The 14,408-nt window shown below is 38.8% G+C and overlaps 1 protein-coding gene across 1 annotated transcript in view; it reads right to left on the reverse strand.

Annotated features, from left to right (window-relative positions):
• Positions 1-14,408, reverse strand: part of CFTR (CF transmembrane conductance regulator) — an 89,436-nt gene that overhangs the window by 49,281 nt on the left and 25,747 nt on the right. Inside the window, exons 8-11 of the mRNA XM_059817050.1 lie at positions 11,623-11,869; positions 9,209-9,301; positions 8,497-8,679; positions 5,961-6,152 (exon numbers count right to left, since the gene is read on the reverse strand). Coding sequence (XP_059673033.1) covers positions 5,961-6,152; positions 8,497-8,679; positions 9,209-9,301; positions 11,623-11,869 — 715 coding nt within the window. The remainder of the gene's footprint in view (positions 1-5,960; positions 6,153-8,496; positions 8,680-9,208; positions 9,302-11,622; positions 11,870-14,408) is intronic.

A 14,408-nucleotide genomic window follows, 5' to 3' on the forward strand; every position in this document is an offset into this window, starting at 1 on the left:
CTGCGTGTGGGTAGGTTAAACACAGGGTAAGGGAATTAAATGCAATTCCAGAAGTGACACAGAAGATAGGACAACGTCCAAGGTAATCAGTCCAGAGTACCGTACCTATGACAGGGAAAGGAGTGGGAAGAGCTGTCTTGACTGCAACAGGTTTTTAACTAAACGATATCAACCCAGAACATTGCAGAGAGGCTCTGTTAAACATATTTACTTGATCGCTGATAAACTTCTTGAAGTCAGTGCATTTGGGAGTTTGAGACTATATTTTTCTCTAATCGAGATGCTCCGCTGCTATAAAGAAACTGTGCTAGCCTATTTACTTCCAGTTCCCCCAGGGAACTCACTGTGTCAGCAGCTTCACAGCTGACCTGCCCATGATTTTGGGCCACAGACAAGAATTTCAGTTAGAGGACTCTGCTCATGCCAGTGGATCATACCAGTGAAAGGTGGAAAAAGTATAAAGGTGGCCAACTTTTGGGCCTACATGTCTGAGATGCAGTGGTTGTAGTGGGAGATTTGACACATTATGTGGAATTTCTGCCTGAAAGAGGCATTTATGCTATTTTAGCTGTTTACATTAAGATGAGATGAACTTCACCTTGATATGCCTGTTGCTCTCCCCAGCTATGAAGATAGGCTAAGTAACTTGCTGTCATGTAGTTCACACTGTAGACATGTACCTGATTAGGTAATCAAGCTACCTCTTGATAGCCTCTTGTAGAGAATTGCCTAATACAAAGCACTCAGTTCCAGACTTGAATTCTTGTTCCTCTCTTCCACACACTTTGTAATCTGCCAATATCCCTTGTGAAAAACAGGCACAAAAACAGGGTACAAAGCATTTCACTCACTGACATAATAACCTCTCAACTCCTACTATTTTAGTTATCTGCCAAAAAGCCCCCCAAACCAACCAACCAACCAACCAACCAACCAACAAAAAACAAACAAACCCAAAACCAGCACAAATAAAGGGCTGCAGCAGTACAGTGAGATGCAAGGTATGTGTTTCTCTTTCAGGGCATCCTTGATATTGCAGTGAACTCGTCACCCAGGGATGGATGCCATCCTTAGCAAGGAGACGACGAACATGCAGCAACACAAACCAGGGCTTGGCATACTGACTGTCTCTCTCTAGTTATTCTCTCTATAATCTAAGTTCTTAGATGAAAATGAATCTCCTGCACTCCCTGTAAAACCAGCTCAAAAAACCACAGGATCTGGCCACAAATTTCTTTAGTACTATTATATGATTTCATTTTGCACAGAAACACTTCCTCTATTTGCATGCCATGTTAAACATTACATTCATGAGCAGCTGGTGGCTCTCAAATCAGAATACGTGTTTACTTTAAGAGCAGTAATCTTTTATAGGTAGTCTGCCATCATGTGTTTATGGCCTCTTAGGTAACTATTGAAGGATCAAATGAACTAACTAGGTGGAAAAATATCTATTTTACCTTGCAAAAAGGTAAAAATGGAAGTCATGGAAGTATGGTTTCAAAACTAATGAATTACTGCACCCCTTCAAATGAGTTACGATGCTTGTTTATTTTCTAATAAGAATAACGGCCCTGCTTCTGCAGTCTTGACTGGAGGAACGCATTCCCTTAGGATGATTTTGTTCAATGTTAACAGCATCTAGACACGAAGATTCCTGTTTCAACTGTCCAAAGGTTTTACCTTTTTAACTTAGCAAGTGCTAAAACCAAAGAAAAATCACACACCCTGTGTACAGTAGGCTATTAATACTGATTTTTCAACCAAAAAGCCTGAAAATCAAGCCACATTCCTTCCCCATTTTTCATTACATCAGTAACAAGGATTTTGCAAACCCAGTTGGCTACTCCTACAAATTCCCATTTATATTCATGTTATCCCTGCCATGACATTAATACAACCTTTCAATCTCCAGGGAAGTTACACTTGTGGAATTACTTCAAATTTAGTAGCAAGTTTCCACAGACATTTGAACTCATCCAGTTCACATCTCCCAGTGGCTTTTTCTATTGAGGAATGAGTATAAAAATCAATGAGTTACGCAGGATGATTTCTCAGTGTTAAATTTGTTCATACTTGGTCCTTAATTTGAAGTACTAGGCAAAAGTTCACCTTCTCTTGCTAATTGATTTTTATCATGAATGTGATAAAAAGTACTTGATAAAACGGGTAAAACACCTTGTCCAAAAAAAAAAAAAAAAAGGTAGCATAAGCTGAAGCAGCACCAATTCATCTTATCTTACTTTCTGAGCACCTTTAAGCTTGCCTATGGGGACTGTCTTTAGGAAATGAGTTTAGAATCCATACCGATTACATCTTGGCTTCTCTATATCATAGCATGCCAACTTAAGATTTTAAAGGTAATAGATTTGTGATAATACCTGCATACTCAAAATTAAACCCATTCAAACAATTTATTTCAAAAAAGCTTCTGAATAAAGGACAAATGGTAAGGACTACTGGTCTGTGCTGGAATGGTTTGATCTAGAAGTTGAAAGCCTTCACTTCCATATTTGCAAACTGGGACCTTCATTTTAGAAGATGTGTTAACTTAGGTACTCACCCTGCTTGCTTGCTAAAATATTTGCTATGTCTTAAGGAAAGGAAAATGAGGAAGAAAGCAGTGGAGGAGGAACAAGCAGCCCTTCTCCTATGCCTTTTTGTAAAACTTTTTTTAGTGTGATGTTTCACAGAATGTATCATGTAATTTAAATGCATTGGCATTCCCTTGAGTTCAGCATCACACAAGAATAAGGACAATGACTACACACCACTTAAATCTCACTGCAGCCATGTTTAGTTTGTGCTGGGCTTTCAGAAATAATTTTTGCCAGTAAGGCTGTTTCTATAGCGTATGAAAAACACTAAGGTAGCTCTTAATTACAGTCCCTTCATCTCAACTCCAAAGCAGTCTTTCTGTTTTTCTACCACCTTCCACTTCTCTCCTCTTAACCTCTGCCCATTTCCAAACTCCAGTAATTAGAACAACATTGTAAAACATGTTTTTACCTTCCCTGATGCCCTACTTACCCTCAAAGGAAAAATATAATCAAGAAATGTAGTTACAATAAAGTCCTGAATCATTTTACACATATAAAGCAAGCTACACTACCATAAAAATAAGCTGTACAAACAGAAGTTGAAAAAGTACCTTAGGCATGCTTTTATTGATGCACACAGATGCATTTGAGAACATTTCTCATGCTTCTTCAGTATTATGTATCTATACAGTGTCATCCTGAAATTATGAGAAGCAGTGGTACTTAGACCTGACAAACTTCACCTCACTGAGCCTTCGACACACAATTGTCTTCCATTGTGCATCTTTTCAACAACTCAGATCTCATACACTCATACAGGGTTGTACTGTGGTGCCCTTTGCCATCTTTCATAATTACTTTGAGATAAATTTACCTCAAGTACTCAGCAACTCTAAAGAGGCTGTAAGTGATAACTCCTTAGCAAATCAACTACGTACCAATCTAAAAAGGCAGAAAAATGTAGCGCTGACTTTTCTGAAAATTCTCTTGCACCGCAAATTATTTAAGTTACACTTGCTTAATATCATTTGCATATCTCCATAGACCTAAAACAAAGTGCAGAGCACCTTGTATGAAGTCACCCAGCTTCAGTGTCCTGTTCTGCTGATGGACAAGAACAGGTTATTCACGGCGTGTCTGGAAGCCCCAAATCTATGTATATGGTATGACATGACCCTCATAGAGTAGTATTTTATTGGCACTAATGAAGTCAAAGGGAAAAAGACATCAAATTTAGGAATTGGTCTAGATCTTTAGTATGCTTCCTCTATAGGGTGATGGTGGAGATGGCAAAGCAAAGGGGGCATTTCGCAAGTATGTTATTTTTTGCAGTCGTAACACATCTATTTACCCACTGGGTCAAAAAAGATAGCTTTGTATTCCCAAAAAAGTTTTTGTGAGCATGGAGCTTGGAGTTAAATCTTACTTAGCCACTGTGAAGAGCTGTATGTTAACCGACTTTCAGCGTATGTGCAATAAGGAAATAAACTCTCTTTTATCACCAATCTTGGTTCACCCTGAAGAGCCTATATAAGAACTAGACTCAGCGGCAGGCTTACATTCAGGTGGACTATATAACTACCCAGGAAAGTTGCAGAGAAGGGGACAAAATGAACTCCCTTAGGCAAAATCCCTCTGGTACCTCTCCTTTCTGAAGAATGAGAACACACACAACCCCAATCCAACAAAGCACTAACCTTTGTCGCAATAAACCCCTAAAAGGTTACACTGGAGAATAAACAGGGAATTAATATTTGAAATCCATCCTTCAATCTGCCATACTAAGTCCTGTTCAGTAACTAAGATGTGAAAGCTAACAAGACTAGAAAGCATAATAATAGCAATAAGGTAATGCATTTGGCTTCCTTCCAGACCATTCTGCCTTCTCTTCAGGCCAGCCCAATTTATTCAGCTTCAGTCCAGAAGAAAATATCATTATATCATTATAAGTATCAAACTTGATCTCAAATAATGAGCCCTGCTCAGGGGCTGAAGCATAGGAGGTGAAGCATATCATTCTGCACAGAGCTGCACCAACACAGATCAAAGCTGGCTTAACTGAGCCTGTTTGGAGAACAAAGGAGCTGCAGCCTACCGAGACACCAAGCCTTCCCACCAACAACGAAACACCAAGCCATCCCACTGACACCAAGACACTGAGCCGTCCCACTGACACTGAGACACTGAGATGTCCCAACAACACCGAGACACCGAGCCATCCCACCAACACCAAGACACTGAGCCATCATTAACCACCTTCTGCTCTAGGAAGAGCCTGGGCTGGGAAGCCTCTTTGGGCAAGGACAGTTTTGAACTGCTGAGGTCAGTTGTTTCTTGGAGTTTGGCATTAACTACAACTTTTAAGACCCGGGTTAAGGACTACTCTCTTCAGAAAGCCTGACACAGAAGTTGTTAATTCTCCGGTCTTCAGAAGCTTTCAAAGAAGATTTCCAGCAAACCACAATCCAAACACAAGCTGAAATGGCCATAAACATATAAGAAAAGACTACTTTATTGCTTAACTATACTCTGCTCTGAGGTAAAGCGCAGTAACTTCATCTTATTTTTAAACAGACTGGCTATTGTTTTCTTGCTTGACTGGCGCTAAAGGAAAATATGTTTCACTGTGTGGCCTAAAGACAGATCCTATTCAGCACAGTTAAATATTTATTGTTTTCATCTACATGTTACAGACAAAATGCCTGATCTTAAGGCACAGAAATAAGGGTGGAAAGGTCTAAAATGCTGGCTCCTTTTGTATCTTGCAATGTGAAAAGATATCTTTCCCTACACTACCCTCTGGCAACATCTGACACACACAAGGACATTTCCACGTCATTGTACTAATTGTGGGCTACATGTCACGTAAAGATTGATCCTGCAATAATTTCAGTGTGAGAATTTTCAATGTGCACACAGAAAAACCCAACTTCAGTCAAGATTTTCCTTTAAATAACTCAGGTTTCTGGCACAGAGTTCTAATTAACCCTGGAGCCATTTTGGAAGTGAAAAAGAAAGGAGGAAAATGGGTTAATTTCCAAGATTGTAAGGAAAAGCTTCTTTATGGGGAGAAACATGAAAAAAAAATTGCAGGAACAATACTTTTTACGTCATTTCTTCAACATTAATATGTTACCCAGGTTTTTAATTAGCAACGAAGATTAAGAAGGCAGACACCTTATAATATCTGAGCCAGCTTATTTAGCTCCTGTTGTGTAAACTACCAGAACAGGCACTGACTGTGTATCTCCCAAGGAGCTGGCAACAGGCTGATTTGCAGTTCCACAAGATTGGGATGCCAGGTTGAGTTCCTTAAATCTCAGAAATGTCTCACTTACTTAAAGCTCCACTCCCTGACTTATTCTTTGAAGTTTTTCACTTGGGTTGGGTCACAGGTCTTAAGAGTCCTAGATGACTGACCTCTTCTAGTTGGCAGGCTTTGATGACACTCTTGTATCGGTATTCATCATAGGATACACCAAAAATTATGTTTTCTTTTATTGTTCCAGGCATGATCCAGGAGACTTGAGGTGAAAAGGATATCCTTCCACTGTGTTTAATTTTACCCTGTGAAGGCTCCAATTCTCCCATTATCAACATCAGAAGAGAAGTCTGAAAAATCATTAACACTTGGTTAATATATCAGAGATCTGTACAACCATAAGAATTGCTAAACAAAATGAGAGTCACTCTGCTAAGTCACTTAAATGGTACATTTGTCTTGTAAAGAGTGTCCCTGTAAGTACTGATCTAGTGCAAGCTGCAATTAGTGGAGATTTTCAAGACACGTATAGTTCTGAAAGGCCTCTGAAATGAGATGAACTTCATTCAATGAACGATAAAAATTGTGTAAGATATCTTGTAAAAAAGGCATGTTGCTGTAAAAGTATGTATGTTTAATTAAACTTCCAGTAATTTTGCAAGGTAAAAATGTTGGTATCTGTAAGACACATACAGGCATAAGGTATTAGTACTTATGGAGAATGTTATTTGATTTTTAACATTATCAGTGACTATTTTTTGATCTTTGTACAACACAATTCATGCTTACAATTTCGCTAGTGTTCATAAGCCTTTTATCTGTATTGCCTTGAAAAATGCAATTTCTTTGTGTACGTGTATACAGTTACTCACAAACTGCTCAGTGTGATCTGAATTTTCCTCTGTAACTGTCAACTCATTTACGTGAATACATGACCTAAGTATATTTACTATTTCCCTTCATAAAAGAATTGATTGCAATTTCGGTACTGACATGTTATAATTTCCAAGTTAATCAGTAGCTTGTAGTAACCTTGTCACACATCACTGGCTACAAGATCAAAGAACAGAATTGAGAAATACAAGGAAAAATACATTACAGAGCCATTCCAGTGGTGTTCTTATCACTAATAAACAGTCAACAAAGCTGGGACATAACAGCCAAAGATCTAAAAATCTGTCTAAGTCACAGTTCCGTGCTGTCAAGCCCAGAGAACTTTTGACAAGTTATACAATATGTGGGGGGAGTCTCACAAGATTATTTCCATTATACCGGAATCTGAATTTTCCAAAATGCTGAGTAAGAAGTGTCTGATCTTGCAAAGGACAGCCGCTTAGTATGTTTTGCACACTATATGTGCCATATAACATAAATGGAAAAAAAAACCCAAACCCAACCCTATCTAATATTGAAGCAGTATTGAAGAGCTGATGTCAGGCTTCATACCTGTTATAGATAAAGTAAGTGTGTAGTCTGTTTCACAAGCCTGACAATTCCTGGAATATACAGTAACAGCCTCAAGCAACATGAAGGAAATCTTAAATTAAGAGGGTGAAAGGAAAGGAGAAATTCTTTTTTTTTTTTGGGGGGGGGGTGGTGTAAACCTTATTTTTTGTAAATCTTTCAGATTATATTATAAGCCTTTTATCTTTATTGCCTTGAAAAGTGCAAATTTGTTTTATGTATATACTCACATAAACTGCTCAGTGTGATCTGATTTTTCCTCAGTTTCCTAAGTAGCTGAATAAAGGAGATGATATACATACATCCTTCAGCACTTCATCCTTCAGTTGACATTTTTGTATTACAAGTATCAGCTTTAGCAATAGCCATCTGAGATTATCAGCAACATAGGAAAGCTATTCTGTTAATTCAGAAGTATCACAGTAAAATGTACTTCAACATATCAGCTTGAGGACAACCTCATGTCCTGAGTCCCTTGCTCTTTCCTATTGGTATCATTACTGAAAAACAATATAGAAGCCTTGATCATATTGAAATTGATGGGTCCTTTGCCATTGACTCCAACAGACCAAAGATTTTACCCAGTGCAAGTAAAAGAAATCAGAGTATGTTCACCAATAATTTGTTAAACAGGAACAGTCAGAACCGGAGCACAAGTGACCAGGTATACTATGTGTCCAGGGCACGCGTCTTAGTTACATGGATAATCTGTGTCAGGTTTGTCAGGTTACTGACCATATTGTGTTCACATTTTTCCTTAAAATGTTAGCAAGGCAGGAAAAAAAAAAGTCTGCTTTCTAACACACTGAGCCATCTGGATACCTATGCTATATGCTCCAGTTTATTGTTCTAAAGGCAGGGAGATTCTCACCATGAGCATTACCTTTAGGTTTCAGTCTGTATTATTCCTGCAAATCTCCTTTTACTTCCTATGGAAAAATAGTTTTGTAATTTAAATTGCTATTTCCTTTTTAAGTCTGTATCCTTGTATGTACAAAAAAATACCCAGCAAACTCTTTCTCATACTGACCATAGAGTAAAACTTCAAAAAACTATTGGCCATTTTATTGAAACTTACAGTTGATTCATACTTTTTCCTGCAGCCATCATTTTTACAGTGAGCACAGGATAGCAAGAATACAGTAACAATACAGGTAACAACAGATAACAACACAATATTATTCCTTAAAATTATTAGGACTTTTGTTGAAACAACAGAAATAGAAATACCTTGCCTGCTCCAGTAGATCCAGAAACAGCTAATAACTGTCCCTTCTCAATCTTGAAATTTATATCCTGAAGGACAGGAGAAGCATGAAGGGGAAAATTACTGAAGAAGAGATTGTTGTCAGTGCTAGGAGCTTTGCTGTTGTTGTTTTCCTGGTTTGCTTTTACAAACAGCTGTCCAATTCCCTGCAAAATACACAGCTGTGTATTTGTATGTACATAAAAAATAAATAGAACATGTATATGCAGACATGTATATCATACTATGGACTTATGAAAACATATGAACTTACTTTTCTGATGTTACTTTTCCTATCTATAACATATTTATTATATTCTTAAATATAAGCATTTTTTAATGTATGTATTTTACTTGCTCCTAAATTTGTGGACACAAACAAAATTTGCCTATTATAGAACTGCTTTCCAATCTTTATACATGCCACAGCCTGATTCTGTTTTAAGGCTGGCTTAAATCAGAAATAACTACTTATTACAGGCCTTAACATTTATTAAAAGGTCTTTTCCAAAGTTTCTCAACCATGGATAATTTGATATCATGCATTAATTACTTGCCATATTTTCCTTGCCTGCTGATAGCTGAAGCCAGTTAAACTGAAAGAGTGTAGGCTGCTCTTTTTAGAGAACACCAAGGCAAGTATCGGTAAAAAAGATACACTCTGTGTTTCAATCTAGTTTGGGTAAAAGTACTAACCTCATCCCAAAAAGCTGTTACTTTGTCCAGCTCAACCCCAGTGGTTGTTAGATTATACTCCAGGGCTTTATATTCTTTTTTCAGCAAGAAATCCTAGAAACACCATGAAAGCAGATGAGATGAAACAATAAGGGATGACAGCCATATCACACAAAGCGGTACATACTTGCCAACACCGAGCACTAGTTAATATTTCTGATGGTGCTATTGCATTGTAGTGTCTTAAAGAGAGGCATAAATATAGCTTATACAACGTCTTTAGGATGCAGAAAGAAATGTTTTTGAAACTACCAAACCTTCATTGCTAGTGAAAACATAACCATAAATGTATTTGGTTCTGCTTTAGAAATAGTATCAAAACTTGGCATTTCCTTTGCTTTCAGGACTTGTATCAGGCTGCATCACCCCTCCAACCTTAATACTTTTCAAATAAAGCTTTGTTTTTGGAGTAGGATGTGGAAGGTTGCACTCTGGTAAACAGTGAAACAAAGCAGCTATATGCTGCTATCTCCCTATTCCAAAACTGCAAGAGTTTAAAAGACTTAGAATGATGTCTTTGCCAACAAAAAAAAAGGCAGATAATGATCCTGGCCAGTGCAGCAGTGAAGCAGCGTAATTTCAAATGACACAAGTCAGCAACCTGACGCTTGTATTACCTTCTGGGATATTAGGAAAAACGAGTAAGCCTATGTTAATGTAGGGAAGATAACTTTTCTGTTCCATGATTTTGTTAAGGTTATGGAGTCTGTAGGTACCATCTCCTCTAACTTGTCTTTTTAAATTACATGGAACCAAGTAGGTCTACACGGGCAATACAGCAGACAAACTGAGCAGATGGTAAGGGGGAAAATATCTACAGTTCTCTACAGTAAACTTGCAAATTTCTCAAGCAGAACAAGCAGAAGGGAAAAAGCAGATGATTGAAAGGGCAGGAACCAAAAAACTGGAAGACAAAACACAAACAGTTTATGCAAAAGAAGGAACTGATAGCTAGGCTTTCATAACAAAGGCAGTGGGGTCATCCAGTGGAGTTGCTGGAGCAGTGGTAGTCAGAGAAAGCACACTGATCCTGAAAGACTTCATGGTCTAGAAAACACGGGTCTAGCTAGAGGGCAAATACAATAATCCAGGGGACATATCTGGCCCAGTGAACTCTATAAATTGATGAGGAAATTAAATCAGAGAAATGTATGAGTGGTTTATTATTTTTGCTTATGTTTCTTGTGACAAGTAAAGGGCATCAGTGTTTTGGGATTCTAAGCAGTCTTTCTATGGTGTCTATACTGAACCTGCCACAAAGAGATGATTATTTATGGATTCTGGAGCACCCACAGAGCTAACGCCCCAAAGACAAGCGTTCAGCAAACTGAGGGCAATGGTATGACAACTGGGCTTGCCAGTTCTGCGACAGGGCATTGGATATGCTCTTCCAGGAAACAGGAGAGACAGGATACCTCCAGTAATGCCTAGGGAGTCTAAGAGCACAAGGACTGCCTAAATTGGGACCCAACAAGGCAGCCTTCTGAATGTCAAATAGGAAGGTTTATAGCTAGATTTTTCGAATTTTCTGCGCAGTTGAAAATCATAAAAATCTAATACCTGCCTCTTATTTTATATTAAAGTTCAGATTTCTGATTAAGATCTTTAAGTTCCATATTAGGTATTTTTATCACACTAAAAATAATAAAATGTATGTTTTACCAAAAAAAAATCTATAAATATGTAAAAAAAAAAAAGCCTAAGATTTCACCCCTAAATAGAATAAGAATTCTTTTCCTGAGGAGTGATTTCAAAACAGTAGATAAAACAGATGGACTTAATAAGAATTCATCCTGATTTGACTCTGTAGATAAGCCTCTCATGCTGGTATATGAGCAGTTGATCTCAGTAGGTAAGGTAGGTAATAATTATTTGACCGGTACCTTAATTATATTTACTACTCATAATGAATGAGATGCACATTTGCATAAGATGCACAATATCCTGCTGTTCTTGCCACTAATAGCTAGGAAAACAGAAGGTCTATGACTGCAACTACTGGAAGCCGTGCTATATAAAACATGTACTAATTTTGTACTTCCTTTTCTGAAGGGAAACCATCTCTTAAGCACCACAACTCATGATATATTTTTATTAAGTTCCTTACTCTGCAATGAGAATAAATAACTAAATGCCACTGTTTCAAAAAAAGCAGTGTGCAGGCAGCGTGAGACTCCTGTGGTTATGCCGCCTGAGAAACCATATAACACTATCAAGATTTATAATGACATTTCATGGTGTGTAGTCAAAGCAACATATAGTATATTCGGAAAGTCTGCATAAATGCTGTGTGCTTTTGTTGATCAACTGACAAGATAACACGCTATAAAGAATTAGCTTACGTACTTGGGAAGATTTTAGTGTATGTACCCTACCTGTATTTTGTTTATTGCTCCAATAGAGTCATACCAGGTCTGTACGGACCCGGGAAACTGCCTGGTCACTGTCATTCGAAGAACAATGCAGAAGGAAATGGTGGTAAATATTTTTCGGAGAATAATTCCTTTAATCACAGCATATGGAAGCACAGCTAAAAACACCACAAAAAAGCCTGAAAAGAAGAAGGCTGAGCTGTTGAAATATCTCACATAAGCAGCTTTTCGGGTTAGCTTCAATTCAGTTCTGTTAAAAAAACAAATACAGATAATTAGTATAGAATTCCACAGTTTACATCTTACAAATATTTTGGATGGAACTGTTGGTAAAACAATTAACTCATTCATCATTGTTATTTTCTAAGATTGCAGTTAAAAAGCAAGATTCAAACCAATTTTTGGACCTAAAAACTAATTGGAGCCAAATTTTGGCACCAATGTTCAGAGATGTCAGGCAAAATAAAAATTATCTATGTCATGATTTAGATACCTCATAAACCACAAGCCTCTACAATTCCTGGCACAACCATCCTTAAGCATCTAATGCTGTGGTATATGATACACTCCCAGAAGCATCATCCCATACTCATCTGGCCCTTTAGATAGGTAACTCTCCTAGAAATAAGATACTTTGAAATGCCAAATTTGCTATACATGGCCATAAAAACAATAAGAACAATCCACAATCTGGTTATAGTGTCATCTCCTTTTGCAGAGCACCCTACTAACAGCTTCACCCATGAAGTAAGTTATCAGTTAACCTCAGCTTGAAGAGGTGTAAGGCAGAGAGTCTGCTCTCCCCCTTCCTTCTCCGTAGAAACTCAATCTACGGAGCAGTTTATTGACTGCTGTGCAGTCAGGAATGCAACTGGTGATTACTCTTAGCTGCTTCCACACTGCCTATGCATCTTACAGCAAGCTATTAAATAAAAAGAGAAACAATCCAGGGAGTGTAATTCATTTTCTGAGTTGATAGCCCTAACTCACAGTGCTGAAGCTTTCTATTGATTGCTCTCATCTTGACCCATTCAATTCACATTCCCCAGATGCTCTGCAGCTCAGCTTTCCCTGAACAGAGGCACCTCTGCTGCAGTGAAAGAGCAATTGCTCTGCTGCAAGAGCAACTAACTGTGGCTAGAGATGAAGCTAGACCCCAAGGTGCCCATTCACTGGGTGAGTACCCTAACCACTGGGATACTGTGCAGAAGTTCACAGTCGCATTGGTGATAGTAATACCTGGTGTTGCAAAGCTGAGCACCATAATCTTTACGTGTCTTCTGGTATTGAGCCAGTGTCTGCATGCAAAATCCATCCAGGATTTTGGAGCTGTGTGGAACACCCTTTCAGTTCCACGCTACTTATGCATGAGACTTCCACATGCATCCAGCACCTTACCAGCTTTTGTCAGCCAAAGTGTTCTTAAAAGTTTCTGACAGAAAATCTGAGCTCAGCCAGTTTTGGAGCAGGGTGCCTAACACTTCTTGTTAAGTCTGTATTTCACAAGGGAGGCCTGAAGAAAGTGGCCAGGCATGCAGGTCACCACCACAGGAGTAGCCACTGCCCTGGAGAAAGGGCATTGTAAGTCCCTCCAGAGCTTGTATGAGACTGTGGGTGGCAGCACTGAATAGGGATAACAAAGATTTTTGGGCTTAGTGTTCATCCAGTCCCACACAAACGCCTGGGTAGAAACTACCAAAAATCCCCCCAGTGCTGAGGGACACAGCTGCTACTCCAAAGAGAGAGAATCAATACACTAACCCTTTTCAGTATGCTCCCAAGTGCCAAGCACAAGCTGACCCAGCCACAAGCAAAAGTTTTCCAGAGGTGGGTCTGTCTGTGATACAGGCTTGAGAGCTCTGTAAATTAAGCACTAATTTGGGACAGGTCTTGCTGATGTAATACGGGCACTTGGAGAGAGATGCAAGGGACACTACGAGCCTTGTACATGTATAGCGTATAGACCAGCCTAAGTCTGTTTTTGAAGTGATGCTGCAGGAATCAGTACAAATACATGAGCCTGAGATTCTTTGCGTTATACAAAGATGTATCTTCTTCTGACAAAGTATAGACACTTCCAACCTTGGACTTCACCTTCTCCAGTGCTATGCTATGGTTCAGGGGAATAGTTTGGTGTTGTGGTTTTTTACTTCTTTGAATACATTGCATAGCCCATAGCAGTGCAGGTATGTTTATTCAGACACCTGTTACAGTTATTATCAGTACAGACTTCAGAGGGCACACAGGAGACAGCCCATATTGGTCCCTCTGAAGTGTCACAGTTCCCCAGGGGAGTTTGCCTGCAGCAGTGTTACACCTGCAGGATGGCCAGCCTCGGCAGTTCAAGTCTACCAGAGTAAGGGCACAGGTCTAGCTAGTTCATTAGAGTTGATTAAACTGGGTTTCATCAGAAAATGCCAGCATGTAGAAGCGGTTTGGTAACAACTGAGTTATAATGCACTGTTGCTAAAATACAGGCATGGCTTCACACACAAGGTCTCATTTCCTACCAGCTTGACAAGCCAACTGATTGGGAGGCCCTGCAGAGCTGCCTCAGCAAGCAAAATTCAATTGAAACTCTGACATTCCCGGGTTGACCTGCTCTGGTGATGTCTTCACCAAGTAACCTGTTGGATCACTCAAAAAAATATGGTATTTTGGTGTAGAGAAGTAGAAGAGAGATACTTTGATCTTGTAATATTGCTAGCATTCTTGTCTTTTAAAAATCCATGCATAATATAGTAAAAATTGAATTCCAGCATTACAAAATTCACTATAAATTGTTGTTG

This window comes from Gavia stellata, chromosome 4, assembly GCF_030936135.1.
Source record: "Gavia stellata isolate bGavSte3 chromosome 4, bGavSte3.hap2, whole genome shotgun sequence".
Lineage (NCBI taxonomy): Eukaryota > Metazoa > Chordata > Aves > Gaviiformes > Gaviidae > Gavia > Gavia stellata.